Source organism: Eschrichtius robustus, chromosome 19 (genome assembly GCF_028021215.1).
Source record: "Eschrichtius robustus isolate mEscRob2 chromosome 19, mEscRob2.pri, whole genome shotgun sequence".
In the NCBI taxonomy this organism is placed as follows: domain Eukaryota; kingdom Metazoa; phylum Chordata; class Mammalia; order Artiodactyla; family Eschrichtiidae; genus Eschrichtius; species Eschrichtius robustus.
The window spans coordinates 18088864-18114247 of record NC_090842.1 but is presented as its reverse complement, the minus strand read 5'-3'; the positions used below and the strand labels follow the sequence as shown (position 1 = coordinate 18114247).

The 25384-nt window shown below is 40.2% G+C and overlaps 2 protein-coding genes across 4 annotated transcripts in view; one reads left to right on the top strand and one right to left on the bottom strand.

The window, feature by feature from the left end:
- NIP7 (nucleolar pre-rRNA processing protein NIP7) overlaps positions 1 to 25384 on the top strand; it is a 68199-nt gene that overhangs the window by 9558 nt on the left and 33257 nt on the right. The window contains exon 5 of one of the 2 annotated variants that reach the window (XM_068527795.1): positions 18784 to 18956. The exons of the other annotated variant lie outside the window; for it this stretch is intronic. Within the exon in view, the coding sequence (XP_068383896.1) occupies positions 18784 to 18798 (15 nt within the window). The 3' untranslated portion in view covers positions 18799 to 18956. Of the gene's footprint in view, positions 1 to 18783; positions 18957 to 25384 lie in introns of those variants that run through there. 2 annotated transcript variants of the gene reach the window in all.
- On the bottom strand, positions 577 to 24156 carry TERF2 (telomeric repeat binding factor 2). 2 transcript variants are annotated; one of them, XM_068527787.1, is made up of 10 exons: positions 23768 to 24156; positions 23565 to 23660; positions 22798 to 22928; positions 14061 to 14147; positions 12869 to 13015; positions 11266 to 11372; positions 9550 to 9942; positions 4902 to 4987; positions 2850 to 2893; positions 577 to 2397 (listed from the first exon to the last, which is right to left on the bottom strand). In XM_068527787.1, exons 1-10 carry the CDS (start codon positions 24135 to 24137, stop codon positions 2239 to 2241), a joined length of 1620 nt encoding a protein of 539 aa, XP_068383888.1. In that variant the 5' UTR covers positions 24138 to 24156; the 3' UTR covers positions 577 to 2238. The 2 variants fall into 2 exon arrangements, with proteins under 2 accessions (XP_068383888.1, XP_068383889.1); XM_068527788.1 differs by having other exon boundaries at positions 2850 to 2890.

The following is a 25384-nucleotide window of genomic DNA, read 5'->3' as shown; positions in this document are numbered from 1 at the left end:
CAAGGGAAGTACCATTACCTACTACATTAGAGATGAGGAAATGGACATCCAGAGATTCCAGTGGCTAACCCACCATCTCCAAGCACAGCTGGCACAGCTGGGGCCCTGAGTGGGCCTCACACTCTTACCCATCAGGACAGTGTGTCTGTCAGTCTCTGAGTTCTGACAGTGTCTAAATGTTTTTATCTCAGCCATAATCTTAAAACAGCATGAGTACCTTCTAACCAAGTATTGCTTCAGAAGGCATCACAGTGACTCCAAGTGGTAATACTTTAACTGTCACAAGCTATGTGTTACGTTATGAAGAACACACTTCATAACTGTGTTCAGTTCCAGCAAAGGCCAGATGACATCACAGCAGTCTGGAGGCACAGTGGCTCTGCAGCAGTCTCACTAAGGTGAAGGTGGGAGAGAGTGGGATCATTTCTCAGTACATAGTGGCACAGGCATCCCCACCAGAGTCCCACCACTGCCACAGTCCTAGCACTACTCATGTGGTGAGCAGTGGCTTAGATTCAGCAAAACAGTCATCAGTTCATGGTAAGTTGTATAGTTCTATAGAAACCGTAGGCAGAGTTTTATGTCTGTACACATTTTATAACATTATAATAAAGATAGCATCGAAGTTATGTTAAAAAATGTTAATGGATCTATGCATGTCTCAAATTTTGAGAAACACGATTAGGATATTTTGCTTCCTTAAATGTATCACAGTGTCATTCTTCTACCTGGAGAGCGCCATCTAACAATGTGAGAGTTGAAGGTAAAAAGCTTCTGGATCCTAAAGCTTGGTTTGGAGGGAGATCACAAGTAGCTACAACCAGATCGAGTGGAGATCAAGTTCTTGCCTTCTCACTGTAGTTTCATTTGGGGTTAATTGCTAGAAAAACAGCAGTACCCAACCCCCAAACACGTAGTTAATAGGTAATAAAGCTGTACAAAGTAAAGTTTACAAATTTCAACTACAGGATGAATTTTTAAACTTTAGCATTTCTTTACATCTTGCCTTTCACTCACTCAAAAGTGAGAAAAAAGGAATTCTTTTGTCCCCGGAGGTACGTTATATGAGGAAATGGACAAATTAAGGGGAAGCTTTCACATCTCTGTATGGCACAGCTTCCAAGGATTAGAACATCCAATACAGTTTGACATCAGCTTCTTAACATGGACAATATGGCTTAGCAAAGCTTGTTCAACATTTTGCTACCTCCGTCTTTTCAGCTGCAATTAAACAGCTACTTAAATTTGAGAGAAGCAAGACTTTAATGAAGAATGCTACAAGTTATGGACAATAATTAGTTCTCATTTTTAAAAAATTACAGAAAACACTTTACTGAAATTCTTTTTTCCTGAAAAGACAGTCTTTAAGGATGTCTGAGAGACAGCAAGCACAACACAGTACAAAAGGAGAAGGGAATGTTGAATTCCAGTGCAAGACACTAACACAGCACAATTAGGGAATCAGGCGGAAGCAACCATTTCACAAAGAATGGAATTAGGCATTTATACTCAATCAGGATTTTTTTAAGCTTTAAAAGTCCAGCATAAAGAAGGGAATTGGGAAGAGAGGATGGGGAGAGGGGCTAAGCTTATCTACAATCACCATTTTACCAAAAAACACACTGGTTCAACCACGTGAGAAGTGGAGGTTAAACCTGCCTACATAGCCCAGCAAATAGAGCAAATGCCAAGGCAGTCACGTCTAGGAGTTGATGTCACCACTGGCTAAACAGTTTTTAAAGGGACTCTGATTCCACCAGGACTGGTCTCTCATCAACCTGGGTTCATGACAGATGAAGTTCCTTTGCATGTGCCTCAGAAGGCCAAAGCTTTACCTGGAACAAGTTTGCTCCAAATAATGCTCATGTTGCTGGTTTTAACAGGTCATGGAGTCAAAAGTGACTCCTAACAGACTCCACCATTTCCTAGGAGAAGGTTCTACTGATTACCAGGGATTTAAATTCAAGCAAACCACTAAAGAAGGGAAATACTAATGGTATTCTGGCACTGTACAAGCTATGTGCCTGTCATCTCTGTCAAGGACATGGGGTGGACTTGGCTTTGTTTCTCAGCTCCATGATCTCCAACTGTGATGAAGTGGAACTGGGACCTCCCCCACATGGGAGGAAGATGCCCAAAATTCTCATCCCAGCCCAGCTTCTGAAAGAAACAGCAGACTACCAGGGGCTATTATTAGGAACCATGCTCCTGTGAATTCTGTGGAAATGAAGGCCTGTTTCAGTTCATGCCAAGTCTTTTCATGGTCCGCCAGCGATCCTTAATCATCACAGCTGTTCGGTTAACAAATGGGTAGTTTTTAGAAATGGCAGCCCAGTTTCCTTCCCCATACTTCTGCACTCCAGCCTTGACCCACTCGCTTTCCTCTACAGTCCACTTCTGCAAAAAAAACAAAAAAGCAAAGGATTTATCACAACCTGTCTTTCCACTTATTTATATTTTCATATAGTAAAGAGGTAAACTCAATCCTAGGAGAATGATCTGAACCCAAAGGAAGGATTTATACTTTTAAAACATGATATAGAATATAAGTTAACACCATGGATTTGGACATTTCCTAATTTTCAGTGTCCTGCCATTTCATCCTCAACTGATAACCATTTCTGCATTCAAAATTTCAAACGTGTGTTGTTCATGGTTAGGAAATGCATCAGCTTTCTGACCACCTAGATTTTTCTTCCAGAGAGTAAATATTTAACTTAGTTTGGATTATCTGAAAATTACAAATAAAATTTTTTACCAGGTGCATGGGTAGTCTATGCCTGTGAGACGTGGGTACTTATTTTCTCTCTCTTGTGCCTACACAACCAGAAAAGAGAATTTAAAATTACCTGCTTTCTTGTTATATTGGTTGTACTCTCTTCATCTGGTGCTGCTGGAAAACATTAAAAGTAGACTCATTTCAGAGCTTACCTTTCTCGGCACAAACCACAAGAAAAAGACATAGAGCGTCCCCAAAGGGAAAACTTGATTCAAATTTTACAAACTTTGAGAAAAGAAAGGACATCACTAAAGGATAATTTGGTTTTGTCCTCTGCTTGCAAGATACCAATCATTTCAGTCCATGAGAATCTGTACAAAACAAATACTTTATAATCAGGCATTCAATAAATGTTGGTTAATCATGGATTTCAGGCTCTTTAGTAAAACCACTATCATTTTCTAAACTTACTGAGGAACTGTGGTATTTAAAATCCTAATATATATATACACACGCATATATATACATATGCATGTGTATGTAATATATATATGTATTTATGTGTGTATATATACACACATATTTGAGTGTGTGTGTGTATATATATAATTTCTGCTCATAACCCCTTGTTAATTACTGCTTTGAAATAACACAGTTTTACTGTTTTTGAATTTCCAAATCCCTGATTGTTAGATATAAGTAAAATATGGGGGCTTCCCTGATGGTGCAGTGGTTGAGAATCCACCTGCCAATGCAGGGGACATGGGTTCGAGCCCTGGTCCGGGAAGATCCCACATGCTGCGGAGCAACTAAGCCCATGCACCACAACTATTGAGCCTGCGCTCTAAAGCCCATGAGCCACAACTACTGAGCCCATGAGCCACAACTACTGAAGCCCGTGCGCCTAGAGCCCGTGCTCCGCAACAAGAGAAGCCACCACAATGAGAAGCCCGCGCACTGCAACAAAGAGTAGCCCCCACTCGCCACAACTAGAGAAAGCCCGCACACAGCAACAAAGACCCAACATAGCCAAAAATAAATAAATAAAATAAATACATTTTTTAAAAATTTGGCTCAATTCTTCAAACAAAAAGAACGGGGTAATAATTATTGCTTCCCACGCCAACAGACCATGTGAGATCTGGTCAAACTCTACCCTCTCATCCTATGGAAATAGATCAGGCCTCAAAAACAGGGACCAAGATAATATTTTAAAGGACCAGAGGGCTACAGTAGGGTATACAAGTATAATGGACATGGCATCTCAAGCCAACAAGAGCCAGTTAAAAAGCTGCAAGAAAAGGCAAAGTTGCATAAATGTGAAACTTGCTACAGTGTCTGCCTCAGCAGACGCCACTGTCCCAGTAATGCTTCCTGAAGAGTGAAGAAAGGTGACTTAGGAAAAGGGATACTTACAGGAGCACATTATTTTTAAATTATGAAGTATTTCATAATATAGTAGAAGCCGATTTCTGAAACTGACAAATCTGGACTGCATCAGAAGTGGATGTTTTCTAGAACTTTTATATCCTGTTTTTAAAATATTTAACGCCACTTTTATTGTTACTTCTCCCATTTTCTGTGTAATCTTGATTTTGCCAACTATGTTTTTGCCAATGAAAGGTAATTTTTAAGGGCAAAACCTTTGAGGCTGGCAAAGGATTACTGTTGCTGCTGTGTTACAAAAGTCTTCAGAATCTCCAAAACTAAGGTTTAGCATGTATATATTTCCATCAGAGTGCAAAATATGTGGTGGGAGAGATCCTAATGCAAATACTATGAAGTTCAATATTAATTAAGGAAAAGTAAAGTTTCTCATCTTAGAAAAAAACACTTATATATAGAAACTGGTAAGAGATTATTTACTTAAGTAAGATATGTAAGGAATGACCACTTCTACCTTTTCTAATTAAAAAACCTTAGGAAGAACATCAACTACAATTAAATATAGGATTTAGTAAACCAAACCGGGAGTTTTCTTTAAATATAAAGCGTTGCTTTGATAGTCTCCATTGTTTAATGGGAAAAGACATAAAACTGATTCCTCATGAATCACAATGAGGAACTTTTAAACTTTTTCTAGTTTGGAGACAAGCAATTTCTGGAACACTGATGTGACAGTAACATGCACCTACACTTCAGCAAGTGTCAAGGAGAGACCAATGAGAATCATCTGGCTTACCCTGAACTTGAAACAGTTCGTCCTCTTCTACCCAAGTCTCTTTTTCTTCAACCCCATTAGAGTTGTTCCACTTGCCTTTGGGTACTCTGAGGGAACATCAGCGAGAGGACAAGGTGTAAAACAAAGTCATCCCAGGTCATCCCATACTCTGTCCTTAGCTCTACTCGTGGCCTTGTATTCCTCCCTGTTCTGCTGTGACCACTTTCGAGATTCACCTACACACAACTCCCAAATCTTGACCTGGCCAGGCCTCTCCATGTCAACATCCCCCAGGTTGCAGGACCATCTCTCACACTCAGCACTGGATACATCACCATCCCCCTCAACGATCTGTTCATTTTCCTATTGTTTGTTTGTTTGTTTATTTGGTTGTTTGGTTTGGACTCTATTACAGATTTCAGCATTCTTCTAACCTAGAGCTGCAAACTCCTTCCCCTCCATCACAGACATGCTCTATTCCTATCTCTGGACTGTTCTCCTTTCCCTCCCCATTCCCCTAGTCCAAGCCCATGGTCCAATTCCTTTCACCAGTATTACACTAGCCTCTTAACTGGAGTCTCTCCCCCCAGCCCCTTCCCGTTCCAAAGCCACCTGAACAATCATCCTAAAATTATCACATCTCTCCTCTATTAAGTGATGGCTCCTCATTGCCTAAACAGTGAAGCCTAAATGCCCATATGGGGGAATCAAGATCATGCAGTCTGGCCCATCAATTTCTTATCAGTTCCTCCTGTCCCCACCAACACCCACACTGCCCTCTGCTCCTGCTTCCTCCTATAAGTTCTGTGCTTTCCTGCCTCTCTATTTGCTGTTCTCTCTCCTTGGGATTCCCTTCCCTGCCAGGTGAAGTCCTGCCCATCTTTCAAGGCCATCATTCTCAATGAAGCCTGCCCAACACATACAAAAAGCCCCCGCTCCTCTGCCCTTACGATAGTGCTTCCACTTTATTACACAACCGTATCACGACATACCCTTAACCATAAGCACCTTGACGGCAGGGACCATATCCTCATTTGTCTACTCCAAACACCGGGCACAGTAACACACACCCTCATAGAAGCTGGAGAGATACTAGCTGAACTAATAATGAGATTATCAAAGAGCTGTAAAGGACTTATACCATCAAAGATTAGAATAGTAAGCAAACAAGAATCATTCCTGTGAACATGAAATTTTGAGTACTTGGGTGCAACCAAAAACAGTCTCAAACCTGAAAAATAATCCAAAACCCAAGTTATTAAATAAATGAAAATTATAGTCACTCTTACAGAACATAGCACAAATCTGACCTCAGAATTATAACATCCTTTACAAAACAAACATGGAAAGTATCTGAACTAAGTTTTGAAGAATTTACATAGATCAAAGTCACCGAAAAACCTGACCAAGAGAGTAGAGACAAAGTGCTGTTTCCTTCCCCGCTATAAAAAAAATTTATTTTTAAGGCTGTCTGGGTATTTTGCAAATGAGTAATGAAAGCAGTTTGCTTAATAAGTGCATAAACTTGGAAAAAATTCCTTGAGTTCCATGAGTTTTCTATGCAGTTACCTAAGTGGCTGGGACAAATGGTGGACTCTTTACTTCTATTTATTTTAAATTGGATCATATCCCCCAAAGGGTTATTTCTAAGAATAACTGATTTGCTTGAGACAAAGTAAAAAAAAAAAAAAAAAAATTACACGAGGATTTTCCTTCTCAGGATATTAGCTGTGTCAATTACTATTCATAAATACAGGTCAGACAGCATTACAGTTTAAGTTTTCCATCTATTTATCCAAGTCCTGGGATAAAAACTGATTTTAACCTCAGGGTCCATCATTTTCACCTAAGTGGCTATTCACTCTTCCTGCAGACAATCTTTGCAGATCACTTGGTAACTTTCTGCTCCTCCTCTGAACTCAGCATTTATTACGTGTATAAACATTTTGGTATTTCTTAACTTCTCATGTTGTGGAAGGGGCTGAGACCTCGGTCCTCATCTTAACTGTTAGGTGGCCGTGCGGGCAAGCTGGGTCACTTCCTGGCTCACTGCGCTCCTAACTAGTGAAGTTAAAACTTAGTGGTCTAGAGGGGTTGGCAAACTACAGCCTGTGGCTGCTGGTTTTTGTATAGCCCTTGAACTAAGAATGGTTTTTACATTTTCCAAAGGTTGTAAAAAAAAAAACAAAACAGAAGAATATGCAACAGAGACACAAAGCCTAAAATGTTTACCCTTTGCTAGCCTTTTATAGAAGTTTTGCATGTGGCCCCTTAAATTGCAAGAACCAAGAACTGTTACTTTGTTTGGTTAATAAACTATCTAGTAAGCACTAGTTCTGTGCTGTGGGGGATATAAAAATCTAGTAGTGGTGGCCCTGCCGTCTAGGTGATAGACCCTAATCCTGCCTTCCCCTCCTCCGATTCCACTGGCCCAGCTTCCCCTGGGTCCTGACTGCTCACCGGGCAGCAGTCTCCAGCCACCCTCCTCTTCTCCTTTCCCTCAGTGTCTGTTCAAAAGCCCTCAGTGGTGTCTGCTCAGAGGCTTTCTGATTAGGTGTATTAGACTTATCTGGGGCACAGTTAGCAAAGCAGATTAGAGAACACTCCCCTGTCCCTTCTAATTCAGTAGACAGGAGCCTGGGAATATATATTTTTTAAACACTGCACAGGTAATTGTGATATGAAGCCCCCCTGAGAACCTCTGCCTGATAGAATATAATAGGAACTCAAAATCTGGCCCATCTACCCATCCAGACTTTTCTCCCTTCATCCTCTCTGTGTCCTGTATTCTGCCATACAGACTACATGACATTTTCCTGCTCATACCAGGCTTTCTCGTGCTGTAATTCAAGAGGCTCCTGTTTCCTAGAACCGACCTTCCAATATTGCTGGATGACCTCCTACTCATTCTTCAAGGCCAGCTCAACACTTGCTCCTCTGCAAGGTTGCTCCACCCACAACTCTGCTGCCCAGGCCCAGCTCTTCTTCCCTGCAGCTCCCAAGGCACCTCACATACGCTTCGTTTAGAGCCGGGGTCATAGGATCCCTTTTTTTGGTAAAGGGCCAGTAGTACCTTCAGCTTTGCAAGCCTTACTGTCTTTGTTGCAACTACTCAACTCAACGTAGCATCAAAAGCAGCCACAGACAATACATAATTCATGGGTGTGGCTGTGTTCCAATAAACTTTATTTACAAAAACAGGCAGCAGGTGGATTTAGCCAAGGGGCCATAATTTGCCAACCTCTGCTTGAGAGTACCCATCATACTTTATACCCTTGACACATGAGAGAGGTGAATATGTCTGAAACCTTCACAGAGTCTCCCATTTATAAAACCACTGTAATCATGCACTCTCTCCAGTTTCCTTGTCTGTTCATGGGAGCAATACTTATAGTTCATAGAATTGCTGTGAGGGGTAGAGGAGATCAGGTATCAAATGAGAGTAATAGTGTGCTGACTGCATCTGCCTGCCCAGCCAATGACTCACTCACTTCCAAATGCAGGAAGTGGTGCATATAGTGCAGATTTGTGCCCGAGTATAAATCATTTATCAGAGGCCACAGCCCTACAGGGCACCCAGCACAAGCATGCCAGGGCACAGGTCCCCAAACAGCTGTAACAGAGAGCAGTAGTAGAGATGGCAATGACCTTGGGAGATCAGTGAGGTGATCACTTACAGCAGGGTGACCAGGGGAAATTTATGGAGGAGGCAGAGTTTTAAGAGGCAGCTTGGTGTACATGGCATACAGGCCATGGGCTTTTGTGTCAAGACTGGGATTAAAAATCCCAAAGCCCAATTTTGCCATTTCTTATCTGTGTGACTTCAGGTTAAGTTAGTAACTTTTCTGAACCTTCCTCACCTATAAAGTGGGGCTAGTAAATCACTCACAGAGTGAGGAGTGTAGATATTCAGTAAGATAATACGTGAAAGTGCTTGGCCCGCAGAAAGTATTTAGTCAACATCAGCTTCTCTTCTCTTTGAAAGACAGATGGGATTCTGACAAGCAATGGTGGAGGAATGATAGTCCGAATGTGGGGAATGAGAGGCAGCAAGAAGAGTATAGTAGTAGAAACAGGGTTCCAGGGAGAGCAAGCAGACCAGTTTGCCTAGAGGAAAGATCCACAAGAGGGCACAAAGGGTAGCAAAACTGAAAGCCAGGTTGGGGGTCATGATGGGGAGCAAAATGAAAGCATTCTAACCACTGCCCCACAGAACCTAGCAGAATGTGAGAGATTAGTAATTACTGAATTTGCCAAGTCTCAAATGCTCATAGAACGTGCAAAACTATAAATATTCATAAATCTCTTTTAAGGATCAAAGTATAACGTGGCCCAATTCAAACAAACTTCCTTTAACAAACAAGACTAATATTTAGTAGTCAAGGCACTCAGAAGTTTGCTAAAAATGGAAGCAGCGGTGAGTAGGAGGCTCGGACACCCTTTCACCCTCACTCCTGCCTAGTGCAATGCCTGGAAGCCCACATGCGGGGCATCAGAACTGGCAGGATGGCTACGACGTCACTCCCCACCCTGAGTCACATTCTAGCAGTCTGAGCAAGCCTTGGTGGTGAATAACTTAGCTGAAAGTTACTTCATTCCCGGAAGCAATACCAGGCATAACCAGGACCACCAACCAGCCCCCAAACTTCTACAAAGAAGGTCTTCATACTTGGGATTCTTCTCCCCAGGGAGGGGTTGGTTGAGGATGGTGGGCTTGGATGGTGAAGCAGGAATGACTTCCTGGGAGGAGTCGAGGCCTGCGCTCGGCTCAGTGCTCTGGCTGTCCTCCTCCAAAACCAATCTGCTTATTGTCATGCGCTTGTTCTTGGGCTGCAGTTCAGAGCCACCCTCACCCTCAGCAGGGGCTGAACTTTCGTTTTCATCTTTTCTCGGTCTCTTGTTTTTGAGGGCTGGTGATGGTGGGCACACTTTATTAGGAAATACCATATCTTTCTGGTCCAGTTTTGAGAAGGCTGCCTCAGAATCTTGTGCACTGGACAGAGTCTTGAAAGCTGCTTTCAGAGCCATAATTCCAATGGTGGTTGGAGTGTTCTGTAGCTGCCTACAAATAATACAAACATAACAGAGATCAGTTTCACCATTGTGGATGCTTGTCCAAGCAGCCACAACTTTTTCAAAGTGGGAAGCTTCAAATTAGAAATTCCTCACGTTGAGAACTCTTTATTTAAAAAAAAAAAACAGAGAGGGTGCGTGATACAAGCTTTATTTATAAAAGCTTCCATTTATAAGTGTGTTAAGCGGAGGCTTTAAATATGATATGTAAGTTGAACTATGGAGCTTAAACTTCAAGTAAGAGAACCCTAAAGGAACTAGGGCCAATGATACTCCCTCCAGAGACCTCTTCAGCCTGTGTGCTGTCTAACCCATTAGTCTTCATGGACTAAAGCGGTGCTTTCCACAATGCAAGAACTCTGTGTAGTGCCTAACAACTACAAGTCCATCTGGACAACCAACTGATAATCCAGCAATCTCACCTTGAAGTCTAAACTCTTCTTCCAGCTGTCCTAGTCCAACCCTCATGTGACAGAAGTAAAAAAGACTGGTCTCCATTCTGCCCTCTTTCTCCTACAATGCACTTAGAAATGGGATCTTTAGAATTCTCAGAGTGAGAATAGTGCCACACAGTCTTGGAACAATGAGAAACTGCCTTTTCAAAATAAAGTTCATCTATCATTTGGACGTTTTAAGTAAAAACTGTTAGGAGAGGGCAAACTGGCAGCCTGCAGATGTGTCTTGTCTAAGCTATTCAAGTTTTTTTTTTTTTTTAATTGGACTAACCGCCAACATTCAAAAATTGGGAAATCTCAAAAAATTTTTTTTGGACGTCTCACATAAAAATTTGAACTGAAGTTTGGACATCTTTGGACATCTCACATAGCAACAATCACACGAAGCTCGAAAGCATGCCCTCTCTGTGTCCCAGTCCCATGCTCTCAACTGTATTATCCTAGACCCACTTTGCTCCTTTACATCTCCTACTGGGCCCCCAAAGACATCTAAACGTGTGGCCTCTGCTTTGTTAACTGGTCCTGGGAATCTGATTCACAAGCTTGAACACTGCATTAAGAGATAAGGTATCAACAGGGAAGTACTGAGTAGATACAGGTGAGGCAAGGAGAGAGAAACAGAAGGAAAGAACCTTTGAGGAATAGCCAGTCAGGAACTTCTGTCAAGGATCTGTCATCCCGTTTTCAATATTCCCATCTTCCCAGGATGTGCTCCGTATATCCCACAGTGCCTTCTACGAGTAACCCAGTAACATGTTAAGAGGTCAAACCACTAATCCTGCTCAAAGAAGACGACTATGCTTCCCACACATCACCCCAGTGTTTCAGCCAACATCACAAAAGGGCATCTCTCTCACCTGGCAGGTTCTCTGAGTGGCTTTTCCACAGGCTCTGGTGCTGGCTGTTTACCTTCCTTCACTGTGGTTGAGGTGGAAGACTCAGATTTCAAAGCCTTTTTGGCCATCTGGGAAAGGAAAGATGTCGTGAGGAAGAGGAAGTCACAGAATTTCATTAACTCTGCTTCTTTCACCATGAACATACTCAATATGCAAGCATGTTCACTTACAAATCCAATTTAGGCATAGACTAGAGAAGGACATAAAAAGGGAAAGAACTTACAAGAATTATCCCAAATTTCTTCCTCCCTTCCTTCCCTCAAAAAATGGCTCACAGTTTTCTGTACTAAAGGAGAACTCAATCTGAGTGGTGCTAAAAGCATCTTGACGTTACAAGAATTCCAAAAGGTTATTTTGGACAACAAATACTTAAATGATTTTACTTTGTATCTCCTCTTCTATCCTTCCAATCTCATCCCTAATTTAGTTTCTGAATACCTAATAGACCTTTGGGGTCATATGCAAAAGTCAAATCTTCTTTTTTTTGAAACTTAGGGATGACTGATGTCTACATTAATGTCTTTTAGTTTGTGTATAGAATTTTTCATGACTCTGTTTCCACAAATGTTTTGCCTATTAACAACTCTTTGAAAATCCTTACTTGTACCACATGAAGCCCTGAGTAGGCCAATCTTACTCTAACTCCAGCTGCTCCTCTGTCACCCTCAGACTGAAGTTTTACACATTTCCAGTTAGTCCAGTGTCATTCCATTTTAGATTGCATGTCTGTAAGGAGTGGTATCTTAAGAGCTGAGAATTCTGTTCTCAACAGAAACAGTGACAGGTTATTTTCCAGTTACCTGAATATGAAGGAAGGGTTCCTAGGCCAGGCTCAAGTATCCTGACACTTGCTCCTTGAACACTCCAAACTATCTGCTTTACAAATAATTTTGAGAGTTGCCAAATGATTGCTAGGATCACTGACACTATCCTGATATGGGCCTTGCAGATCTACTGTTAGGAACTAGGATAATTTGAACACTCTCAAAATCCTTGTTTAAAAAAAAAAACCCTCTCACTCAGTTCATGGTCCACCTTCTATGACAGACTAGGTTCTAATTCTTCCCTGTGCAGTCTTGAGCCTCACTGCATCCATTCTTTGTGCTTATCCCTTTCATCCCGTTAAAGTATGTCTTCATTTGACCTCTCTTGCTAATCATACTCTAGTCACACTTTTCTCCAGTTATGCCTCCTTCCTGTTAACAACCCCATCATACCACATCTATCAAACCACTCTTCCTCTCCCAAACTTAACTCAGATTTCATCTCCTTTGAGAACCACCATCAATTGTAATTGAATGTTCTCCTACTTTAACCACACAGATGAATCACACATAGAGGAAGTAAAAATGGGAGGTGAGGGAAACCAGGAATGTTGCATTTGCCTCTGCCAGGATCTCTGCTTCTGAATATTTAAGGCATTTAATTAAGAAAGATAGCACATATAATTCAGTTTTTTCTACACATTTACTCTTTTCACTTTAAAAAAGAGCTGTCCTTTTCTAATTGCCTACACATCCTCCAGGCTACATCACAGTTATGGGAAGAGAAGGCCAAGCCCCACCGTGAGGAGGTAGGGCTCTGCATCATCCAGGTGACTCTCCAGGAAGCGCAGCATCTTCTGCTGGAAGGTTTCGTAGGAAAAGTTCTGGATAACAGGGTGGGCCAAGTTCTTTTCACGGATAATGGTCAGGAGATCATTTCTCAGCTTCTACACAAAGGACCAATTTTTGCAACGTGAGAAAGAAAAACTCCAGTAAAAATTCAATGATGATGAGTTAAAACAATGTTATCAGAACTTTCACAATGCTGTCAATGAATATCACTGGTACACATATAAGAAGGGAAGCCTACCACAATGTAGAACAGGTCAAAAAATTACTGATCAGCCACAGTAGGTTACTATGTAGCTATAAAAAAAAAAGGATGAAGAACTTAGGATCTAAAGTACCTTTACACTTTTACATAAAGATTTTTAAACTTCCAAAAAAGAAAACCAAAAAGGATGAAAAGCTCCCTGTGTACTAATATAAAAAGATCTCCAAGATATATTAAGGGAAAAAAGCAATTTACAAAATGCTCAAATTAGTGTGTAGAATATGCTCACATATGTATATGGGAAGAACAGGAAGAATGGATATATGTGTATGTCTGTATATATACACACATGCATACTTATTTGCTTGCATATGCACAGACTATCTCTGTTAAGAATAAAAGAAAAAAACATTGGTTGCCTCTAAGGAGAGGAACGAGATGGCTGAGTCAGACATGAGAGAATTTTCACTAAGCTCTTTTGTTGTACCTTTCGAATGTTGTATTACATATATGTATTACCTTTTCAAAAACTGAAAATTTATATTTATAAAGGAAAAAAAATAATAGCAGGGTACCAACAGAGCTTTTGACACCAGAAAATAGAGGAGTTAAGTCCTCACCAAGGCAGATTCTCAAGTCTGCAGGATCAGCGTTTATGTGAAGTCAGAAGTGTTAATACCAGTGCTGATCACTAAAGTTCAGTCAGAAACCTGACAGAAATGGGCAAGTAAATGATTTATGTAAATTTTCAAACAAATTTTTGAAAAGCCATTCTAACAGTAAGTTATTCTGGATATAAAAGGCAACATGCTCAAGGTGCTGAATGTTTAAAGGCGAATATTTAGATAACATTCCTGACAGAGAACCCTTTCCCTGTTTCCCCACAAAAGGCAATGAGCTGGATTTAGGTCATGGGAGCAAAAATATATCAAACTTACCTGAGTTGTGGGGTCCTTGGACATATGTTTTTTCAAAATTTTTGAAGCCTTTTCAAATTCTTTGTTTTTGATACAAATAATGACTGCCTACAAAAGGGAGAAAAAGACTTTTTTTAAACTGTTGTAATAATGAAAGGTATAATTAGAATATCAAATATCAAAATAAGCTCAACTAAAAAGTAAAACTGAGTCTTACATACCCAAGAACTTTTTCATATTCTATCAAATTCCTGTATTTAAAAACTAACAATTATTATTCAAGCGTATGAACAACCGTACCCTCTCTTTCAGTGTGTAAGATAGTAGATTTTCAACGTTACATTGGATTAAAAAAAAAATAGCTGATAAAGCAAAATCTGATCTCCTGGATTACAGACCATTTACCCAATCTGAATAGGGCCTCCTAAGGAAAGGCAAAATGGACAGGAGTCATCCCAGGTCCCCAGAACAATTGGTTTTGTTCTTTTTGGATGCAAAAGCTTTGATGTAATGGGGGAAATGAGAGGAGGAGATACTGTTGCGGGGTGGTGGGGGGGGGGAGGGGAATACTTTGCTGACCACAGAGTTCTGTTAGTTCCATTCAGGAAAGGCCTGAGGCCAGTTCGCTAGGAGAACCAGCACAGCCTCTCATACTGTAAACCACAGCGGGCCAACTCCAGTTAAAGTGTGCAGGGAATTGCTGAGACAAACAAACCCAGCTCAGCCACAAGCATCAAAGAAAGAGGACAAAGTTTCAGGTAGGATGAGAAGGTCTCATCAGCCACAGAGAAAAAGGAGTATCCTTCGGTCAAGAAACCCCAAGAGAACATATGTAGAGGGCAAATAACAGTGATTGAAAATAAAAAGGATATTTAAAAAACATATGTGCACTTTTTTTAAAAATTAGAAAAGCGAGGAAAAATTGGGACCACCTGGAGTTATCTAACAGGATAAAGTAGCTACCTTAAATCCAGTCTCAAAGAAACCTATCTCACACACGAAAAAGGGAAGGAAAACTGGTCCATAGTTATTTTCAGTCTTCACAGGGAAGAATTTAAGGAGAAACATACAGACCAAGAGAAGGAGGACTAGCAAGGGAATTCAGAAAGTACAAATCTCTGGTGCTTCTGTCCTCCACATGCTGAACACAGCCATAAAGGGCAAAGGAAACTGGTGTCAAATGCTTCTGAAGAACAGGCACAACACTAAGTTCCTACTGCCAGGGAGGGAACAAAGTAAATAAGTCTTTTCATTGTAATCAGATCATCATATTCACTTTTACATCATTTTCAGCAGAAAAACGATACTAAGACTATACTTACTTTCTTGAAGAATACAAAGGTTTTACTTTTTATAAATCGTTTAGGTCCTACTACTACGTTGTTTTTTTTTTTAAGATTTTTTTTTGATGTAGACCATTTTTAAAGTCTTTATTGAATTTGTTACTATATTGCTTCTGTTTTATGTTTTGGTTCTTTGGCCACGAGGCACTGGAATCTTAGGTCCCCAACCAGGGATCGAACCCACACCTCCCAAATTGGAAGGCAGTCTTAACCACTGGACCACCAGGGAAGTCCCAGGTCCTATTATGTTTTAAAGTGTTATTTAACTTGCGTAAAGTAAAATTAACTCTTTTTTGGCATACTGTTCTAACACATGTATCAACTTCTGTAACCGCCACAATGATACCAAAAAACCATGGATCCAATAAACCTCCCTTGTGCTGCACTCTGTAGTCACCTCCTCCCCATCCCTAACCCCTGATCTTTTCACTGTTTCATCTTTTCAGAATGTCATATAAATGGAATCATACAGTATATATGAAATCACACAGCTTAATTTTTAAAAGGATGTAGCCTTGAGTCTGGCTTCTTTCCCTCAGTATAATGTCCTGGAGATCTATCTGTGTTGTTGCATTATCAGTATTTCCTGCTATCTTATTGATGAAGCAGTGTTCTGTTGTATGGATGTACCAGTTTATCCATTCACCCACTGGAAAAACAGTTGGGTGGTCTGCAACTCTGGTGATTATGAATAGAGGTGTTAAAATATTTACGTACAGGTTTTGGTGTGACCATAACTTCATTTCTCTAAGGTAAATACCCAGGGGTGGGACTGCTGGGTCATTTGGAAAATGCATGTTTATAAGAAATGGCCAAACTGTTTTCCTGAATGGCTATACCATTCTGCACCCCATCAGCAATGTATGAGGGTTCCAGTTGCTCCACATTCACACTAGCACTTGTTAGTGTTAGTAGTTTCTAAAGTTTAGCCCCTCTCATAGGTATGTACCAGTATTCTCTGTGGTTTTAATTTGTATTTCCCTATTGACTAAACGATGAGCATCTTTTCATGTGCTTATTTGCCATCTGTGTATTCTCTTTGGTTGTTTTTTTTTTAAATAGGGGTGTTTGTTTTCTTGTTCATTTTGAGAGTTCATTCTCTGAACAGTGTTTTTCTCAGAAGTTTTAATTTTGATGAAGTCCACTTTATGCTCTTGTAGATCTTGCTTTTAGTGTCATATCTAAAAACTTTTTGCCTAAGTCCAGGACATGAAGTTTTTTTTTCATGTTTTCTTCTAAAAGTTTTATAGCTTTACATTTTACATTCAGATTATGATCCACTTTGAATCAATTTTGGTATGAGTTGTAGGTCAAGGTTCATTTATTTTTTGCATAGGGACATCCAATTGTTTTAATTCCAGTTGTTGAAGACTATCCTTTTTCCATTGAATATCTTTTTCCATTGAAATGCCTTCACATTTTTTGTTAAAAATTGATCAGTCATATTTGTCTGGGTCTATTTCTGGACTCTCTTCTGTTCCACGAATCTATATATCTACAGTCATGAGTACTGTAGCTTTATAGTAATTCTTAAAATTTGGGTAGTGAGTCCTCCAGCTTCATTCTTCTTTTACAAAATTGTTTTCGTTAGTTTAGTCTTTTTTTTAACCTTACCATATGTCTTTTAGAATCAGTCTGTATCTACAGAAAATCCTGCTGAGATTGTGATTAGAATTATATTAAATCCATAGATTAATTGGAGAGAACTGACATCGTAACTATATTAGGTCTTCCAATCCATGAACAGGGTATGTCTTTCCATTTAGTAGGTTGTGATTTCATCATCAGCATTTTGGTTTTTTCCACATACAGATCCTACACATGTTTTGTTAGACTTATACCTAAGTATTTTTCTTTTCTTTTTTGGAGCTATTGTAAATAACTGTTTTGGTAATTTCATTGCAGAATTTTCATTTTCATTTCATTTCACTGCTAGCGTATGAAAATATGATTGATTTTATGTGTTGATCTTGTATCCTACAGTCTGGCTAAACTTACTTATTATAGCTTTTTTGGTATATTCCATGGAATTTTCTGTATGGATAGCCATGTCATCTGGAAAAAGGGACAATTTTATTCCTTCTTTTCCAATCTGTTGCCTTTTATTTATTTTTCTTGACTTACTGCACTGGCTAGGTCTTCTAGTATGATGTAGAGTGGAAGTGGTGAGAACGGACACCTTTGCCTTACTTTGGATCTTAAGGTCAGAGCATTCCATTCTTCACCATTAACTATGATGTTACCTGTAGTTTTTTTTGTAGATGCCTTTTATCAGGTTGAGGAAGTTCCCTTCTATTCCTGGTGTGCTGAGTGTTTTTACCATGAACTAATGTTGAATCTTGTCAAACGCTTTTTCTGCTTCAATTGATATGATCATATGCTTTTCCTTTGGACCAACAGGGTAAATTACATTCACTGATTTTCAAATATTGAACCAGCCTTGCATTCCTGGGGCTTTAGTTTCCCTATTCTGCCACACACTAACTGCATCTGCATCCAGGACTAAGCATCAGGATAGACAGTAAAAGAAAAAAAAGGAATGGAATCCACTTCAACTTCTGGGAATCACAGCTCCACTGCTAAAGAGAAAGGGTTCTCTTCCTTTACATTTAGGTGCCTGCCCTCCTGCCTCTGTCATCACTGGGTCACTGCTGCTACCAGTGTAGTATTGCCTGGGTGCCAGGATAGAGAAGGGAAAAAAGGAAAAAACAAAAGAGATTTCTTCCACCCTCTCTGACCCTTAGCAGATACCCTTTCCTGCTCTTCAGACCAGAGAGAGCATCTCTTGGAGTTCTTTCTATCCACACCTGGGGTGTACTTCCAGGTTTCAGGATCCTTCAAGTCCAGGCCTGGTGATACTGGAAAGGGAAAAAATGGTAATCTACTCATCACCAGTTTGGTGGACCTTCATATTCTGGTCTTCTCCATTTGCTTACTGCCCTTTACATTTCTGAGTTCTCCATTCATTCTGTCCAGGATTTATACTTGCATTAAGAAAGACAGAAGAAGGGCTTCCCTGGGTCCAATGGTTAAGACTCTGTGCTTCCACTGCAGGAGGCACAGGTTTGATCCCTGGTTAGGGAACTAAGATCCCACATGCCACGTGGTGTGGCCAAAAAAAAAAAAAAAAAAAAGAAAGAATATGCTTATCTATCTTTCCCAGAACTGGACCACAGCTCCTACTATGCTTAATTTGTGAAACAAGAAAGGAAATGTGAATGCTTTCAAAATCTTAATTGAAAGTCTGCCTCCGAAGTTTGTACTGTGAGCTTTTTTAAAACTATGCATTAATTTCCTGGGAAGTTTTTTCGTTTTTGTTTTTTAAGAGATCAAACTTTGCTTTTTGAAAACTTGAAAGTTTTTGAAATAAGTATAATTTCTTCTCTTACGTTTCTGTTAAGGTTCTTACCATCTAAGCAATAGCAATGGTCTCTGGCTAACTTAAACAAAAGGGAAATTCCAAGCACAGATTTTCAATATCTGAAAGGACATAAGAAGAGAAAACCAAACTCACAGAAGTGAAGAAAGGCTAAAAAAGCAAACTCACCAAAGAAACCAGGCTGTTATGGGAAGCACAGATGCTCAAAAAGCCTTGACAAAGCTTTTTGTTTCAAGAATTAAAGTTTTAAGACATTGTGTCTGATGCACCAGCCCCTCAAATGTGGTAAGGTCCTCAAAGAAAATCAAGGTGCTATTACCAAAGGTGCACAGCAAAAGCAACACCTAAATGCTTCCCAAGAACATGCCATATATGTTACTCTCTCCTGTTCACAGAAATCTGAGGCATCTCTCTTTTAGTTATGAAAAGAAAACCAACGTAGTCTCAATATTATTATCAGCTTACAGAAGCAATTCTCAAACTTTCTGGTCTCAGGACTCTTTCTTTATACTGTAAACTGTTAATGAGGACCCCAAAGAGCTTTTGTTTATGTGGGTTATATCCGTTGTATTCACTGTATTAGAAATATAAAACTGAGAAAAATTTAAAATATTTATTAATTCATTAAAAAATAACAAACTCATTACAGGTTAACATAAATAACATATCTTTATGAAAAGTTACTTATTTAATAAGACAAAAGATTAATGAGAAGGGTGGCATTGTTTTACATTTTTCCAAATCTTAATATCTGGTTTAATAGAAGAAAGATGGTATTCTCATATCTGCTTCTGCATTTCTTCTGTTGTGATATGTTGTTTTGGTTGAAATATATTAAAAAATCTGGCCTCACACAGATATAAAATTAGAAAAGGGAGTAGTATTTTAATAGCTCTTTCAGAAAATGTGGACATTCTTCTTTGACTCTACACCAAACTTTGGCAAGTGAACTCTTCATCGTTATTACACTAGAATCTGTTAGTCTGTCTTGTACTTTTAATGGATCTGTTACCCATGAATGATTTTGCAATACAATTCATCGATCATTTGGAAATTACTGGTTTACTGAGTTATGATCTTCCAAATGTTGATACATTTGTTAAAAATCTTTTTAAAATCACAGTTGTTAATATCACCATCAGTCATATCAGAAAAGTCTGAATATTGGGAAGCTACCAAGCACATGAATATAAGTTTTCCAGAATTCTAATTTTCACCTGAAAGCTTGAATTTTACCTCTGCCAACAAATACTCACTTGTTTTCCTTGAAGTGACTGCCAGATTACCACATCTGAATAACCAAAGTTTGTCAGTTACTTCAAGTAAAAATGGTATTCCATTACAAAAGCAGCTAGATCAGCAGCATGCAACTCAATCACACAAGTACTTATCCGGAAGAAAACCATCATGTTTTGGTATGCAGCAGAAATGCTACAGAAAAACTTCCTATATTGTCAGACGAAATACTGGAAAAACGTCTACTCGAGACTTAATAAAATTAGTAATTTTTACTGCTTCATCAAAGACATTCTTAATTGAAACTGGCTGTTTTTTATTTTTTAAACTGCAAGCATGTGGCAATGAAGAATACAATGACTACCAGTACAATTTACCACTGCCTTGGTCACGGTCACGCTAAGGCACCAGAAATTTTACCCATCACTGTTTTTGCATCATCAGTGTAAATGTCAGTGCACTGAAAACCTCAACTAACATTTTGGCATTATTATAAAGAAAGTTTTGACCCCTGAAAGGGTCCCGAAGACCTGCAAAAGATCCCTGGATCATACATTGAGAAGCTCTAACTTAACAAACAACTTATTTGATAAACTTTTTAAAAAATTTAATAAATTTTAAGATAAATTGCTGTGATACTTTAGAGATCTTAAAAATGCATCAAAAAGCCTCAATGAGCCTATGCATTCCAAGGTAACAAATTCTATGACTAAATGAGAAATTAAAAAAAAAAATAAATCAAAGAGACATGTGATACGGTATCATTTAATAACTTGGATATCAAGGTAACTATGGTAGCCAGCCTCTAAGATGGCTCCCAATGATACCCACCTCCTGCATAGTGCCATTCCACCCACAAATCCAGCTGGTCAGGTCTGTGTGGCCAAGAGCATATGGCAGAAGTGGTATGTCACTTCTGAGATTAGTTTATAAAAGACTACAGCTTTCTGTCTTGGGCTCTTGTTCTCTGGGATCCTCTAGGGGAAGCAAGCTACCTCGTTGTAAGTAGCCCTACGGAGAGGCGAGGAGCTGAAGTCTCCAGCCAACAGCCAGCGAGGAAGTGAGTCCTGCTAACATCCATGTGAGGGAGCATGGAAGCAGACCCATCAGCCCTGGTTGAGTCTTGAGATGACTGCAACCCTGGCAGGCAGCTTGACTATAACCTCATGAGAGACCTCGAGTAGGAAACACAGCTAAATCACTACCAGCTTCTTGACTCTTGGAAACTGAAAGATAATATTTATTGTTTTAAGCTGTTAAATTTGGGGTTAATTTGTTACACAGCAGTTAACAGTAATATAGTAACAAGAGATCTGGTACCTGGTGGAAAATGAAAAAGCAGAAGGGAGTCAACATAAGAAAATGGTTGACTATTTTAAGGGAATCTGGATTTTGCTAATAGATTTTTCCTAATGAAGCCCCCAAACAAGAGATCTATGAACTTAAATAATAAATATTCAACTGAAAGATAAAAGCCCACAGACTCTACCAGAAGAGCAGCCAGAAGACAGATCTATACCCCTTGTGTTCTGAAGGAGTTACATTTCTGAATTAGCTGGCTACTTAACAGTAGTTACACGAATTACCCTGAACTGGTACCATTTCTTCCCATCCAAAATATCCTTAGCTATTCTGAAAGTAGCCCTGGATTTCTCCTCCCTTGCTAATATGTCTTTTCTGGTATTTTACCTCTAACACAAACCTGACTTACCTATACTAAAAATCTATTCTTGCAATCATTCCTCCTTGGAATTGGAATTTTCTAAGCATTCTTTGTAAGACCAACAGTAGTTCCTGCCCAAGGTCCTTAACTGAATAAATAAAATATCTGCACCCCACACACAGTTTTTTAACTGTTGTTTTTTTAAACAGGGTGTCTGACTACCCAGCACATAGCCAAGGGACAGAAAGTCTTTGCTAAACAAGGTTTTGTCCCTTACCCCCGCCCCCGCCCCCAAGATCCCATCCTTTTACGAGGTGCTGTTATCTTTTCTTACCAATTTCCTTACTTTTACCGCCAAGGCAATGCTGAGCTGTTGTCCTTCAGTCCCCACCTCTGCATCTGCTTCCACACCCCCAGCCTTGGTTATTGGAGAAGAAAAAGCTTTTTCTGACTGGTTTCCATGGTTGCTTCAATGTTTTAAATATAAATAAGTTCCACTACTTGAAGCTACCTGAGCCATGACATAGTTCCGGTCCCAAATTCCTAGACACTCTACAAGCTTTTTTCTTGTCGAGAACACTGCCTGCGCCAGCCTTCTACCACTACTGTTTTTCGAAATGGCTGATATCTCAGCACCTCTGATTCTGTCTGTTCAAGGGGAATGTTCCCTAAGCCTCTTTCTGCAACTGCATGACAGAGCTCAAAGCAGTCCCACATTTCCCAAGGCACCAGCTATTCTCCTTGGTCTATAATAAACAAGGGTGACAAGATCCTAGGCCAGTTACTTTTAGCCCTTTCACGATGCTGCTCTGAATGGTAATAATAACCTACAAAATGTCATTCTTCAATGCCAACTCACTTCCTGTGTACTGTGGCCCCTCCTGCCAGGGCCACTAGGGAGACCACCAAAATCACAAAAGCTGAGCACCTGCCATTAACAGTTCTTTCCAAGTCTGGGCTAGGAAGGGGTCACCTGATGAAATAACATCTATGTGTATGAGTTATGTGTTCTGAGTGTGCTCACTTGCTCTCTCTCCATCCCTGTTTGTCTTCCACCCCACACAAAAAAGATAAGCACTGATCCTCAAAGACCTCTGATCTTTGGTAAAAGAAAAAAAATTTAAAATAGAGCCTTACAGCCTCCTTGACCAGTTTTCTACTGGATTCGACCACTGCCTCTGTCAGTGTAAATTCCGTTTTAATCATCTCCAGCACATTGATAGCTGATTCCAGTGGTGTGAGCTCAGCCTCCATATCAAAGGAACAGTCTAGGACAAAGAGCACAATTTTCACTTTAACCTATTTTCTAAAGAGCAGAAGAATTATGTTCAAATATATATATATGTATATATATATATAGAAAAGAAACATGCAAATATAGTAAGATTTGCATTTAATTTGCTGACATACTGGCTACAGGCTTACAAACATGTTAAGGGTCCAAATTCAAATCCATGAATTTCAAGTGACTAATTTTCAAGACAGGTAAAAAGTTATTTTTTAATACATGCATCTGTATCTCAAATGGCAGGATCAGATACAAACGGCCAGAAGCTAAAGATCATTTTGCTAAACAGCTGTCAAGTTCAATTTAGGAAAAGAAAAAAAAAGTGCTCATACTTTAAAAACACTCTACTATGGAGGAAAAATGGCCATCTTCACATAATTCACTTTAGACAGCAACAAAGTTGGGGCGAGCAAGAAACAGGTGGGAGGAAATAAAAAACACAGAAAAGCAGCCAACAGAATACTAAGTGGAGAAAACTAAGGCCAGAGAATAAACACCGTGATTGAAACATAGTAGCCCACCTTAACCCTGAACCCTTCAGTCTAGGGTGTAAGTTTGAAAACAACGTAACCCTAAATAAGTAAAGCCCAGAAAAGAACATAAAAAATAGCCATACCTAAATTTTCCCCTTCTTCAATGCGCGACAGACACTGCATAACCCGCAGCAGCCGAGACACGGTATGTTCCTTCCCCAAGGGCCTGACAAGCAAAGCTGGGAAAGAAGACATCGTTGGCTCGGCGACCCCCAGCCGCTACACTCGGGCCCCACAGATCACCTTCCCAGGAGCCCCAGCCTCCTTCCCCAGGCCCGGCCCTCACCCTGCATGATGTCCCGGATCTGCCTGAAGTCCCCGTACCGGCTACTCCGAAAGGCCCGCAGCGCCTCGTGGAAGTAGAACTTGAGCACCCAGCGGTTGACTGCCTCCTCCAGCCGCGCCTCCCCCGCGCCCCGCTCCGCGGCGCCCCCCAGCCCCGGTGCGTGGCGCCCCCGCCGAGCCCGCCCGCCGCTGCGGGACGCCCGCCTGCCTGCAGCCCTCCCGCTGCTGTCGCTGCTCCCGCCTCCTCCCGCCATCGCGTCCGATCGCTGCGCGCCCTCCCTGCCGGGACGCTTCTTCGACTGTGACGCCGCCGGGTCACGCACGACGCCCGGGCCGGAAGCGGAGCCCGCCGTCCCGGCTCCCGCGGCCATGATATGGACGGCGTTCCGAGCCGCCCGCGGGCTTCTGGGAGGGCAAGGACCGGTCGCTCCCAGCCTTCCTCTCGGACCCCGTAGTTCCCGGTGTGTCGGCCGCAATGCCTGCTGGGACTTGAAGTCCATGCTGCCCAGACGGGTAAACCAACGGCGGTTGGCAGTGTCAACTTTGCTCCGAAATTGTGGAACGCTAATACTAGAGACGCTGGGCTGTGTATAAAATATTGAAAGATAAATGTGTGAAGCTTATTAAACATTTTTAAAATCGTGAAATGTAAAATGCAGAGAGGAAACTTTATTAAACAAGTTTACATTTTAACAAGTAAAGCAAAAGGCCGGTGTTAACCCAGCCGAGGTCAAGAAATAGAATATGGCCGGCACCGCAGGAACCTCTAAGACATATAAGATGTATAATTAGAAAAAAATTGTTTTTTTTTTTCTTAAAATTTTTCTCTTTTTAAATTTTTGTTTTTTGTTTTTTCTTTTTTAATTCTTTTTTCTAAGACATAGTTTTTAAATTACAAAAATAGCATATTTAGAACAGTTAGAAAAAATAATAAACACGTTAACATTTAAATCAGCCATAATCCCACATGAAAAGGTAAGTTGACATTTAGGTTTACAGCATTCCAGTGTCTTGTATACCTATTTGTGTGTGTGTGTGTGTGCGTGTGCGTACGCAATACTGAGATTATACTATGTATATTTTATATAACCTTCATTTTGCATTTCTCCATGTCATTAATTTTTTTTTCTACAGTATCTTTAGCAGCTACATAGCATTCCAATATATGGATGAACCAACGTCTTCTTTATCTAAACCACTACTGTAAGACGTTTAGGTTATTTCAAAATTTTGCAGTTCTAGACGGTCTCAATATTAGAAACATCCTTTTAACTGTATCATTGCGGAAATTCATAATTATTTCCTTAGGATAATTTCCTTAAAGTAGAATTACTGAGTCGAAGAATACACAGTAGAACACGGATCAGAACATTCACTCATCACTCATCACTCTTCCCTTTTACTTTTGAACATGGTGCAGACTCCTTAAAATGACTTCTAAAGCCTGAAGAATTCGCCTATTTGCCAACCTCATTTTGGGCTCACGTTTTGTGTGTGTGTGTATACAACTTCTATCATTTCCTTTTCACCTACTACTCAATTTGCCCAGAGCCTTCATCTTGTCCATTCCAGCCTAACTAAATCCTTCCCGTTCTTCAAGCCTCACTTAAAAGACATT

Coding starts and splice junctions, on each gene's coding strand:
- TERF2 (XM_068527787.1), bottom strand. CDS start 24,137: ATGGCCGCGGGAGCCGGGACGGCGGGCTCCGCTTCCGGCCCGGGCGTC. Junction 23,661..23,767: donor GATCCGGGACATCATGCAGG/GTGAGGGCCGGG, acceptor CTTCTTTCCCAG/CTTTGCTTGTCAGGCCCTTG. Junction 2,398..2,849: donor CCAATATAACAAGAAAGCAG/GTAATTTTAAAT, acceptor TTTTTTTTGCAG/AAGTGGACTGTAGAGGAAAG.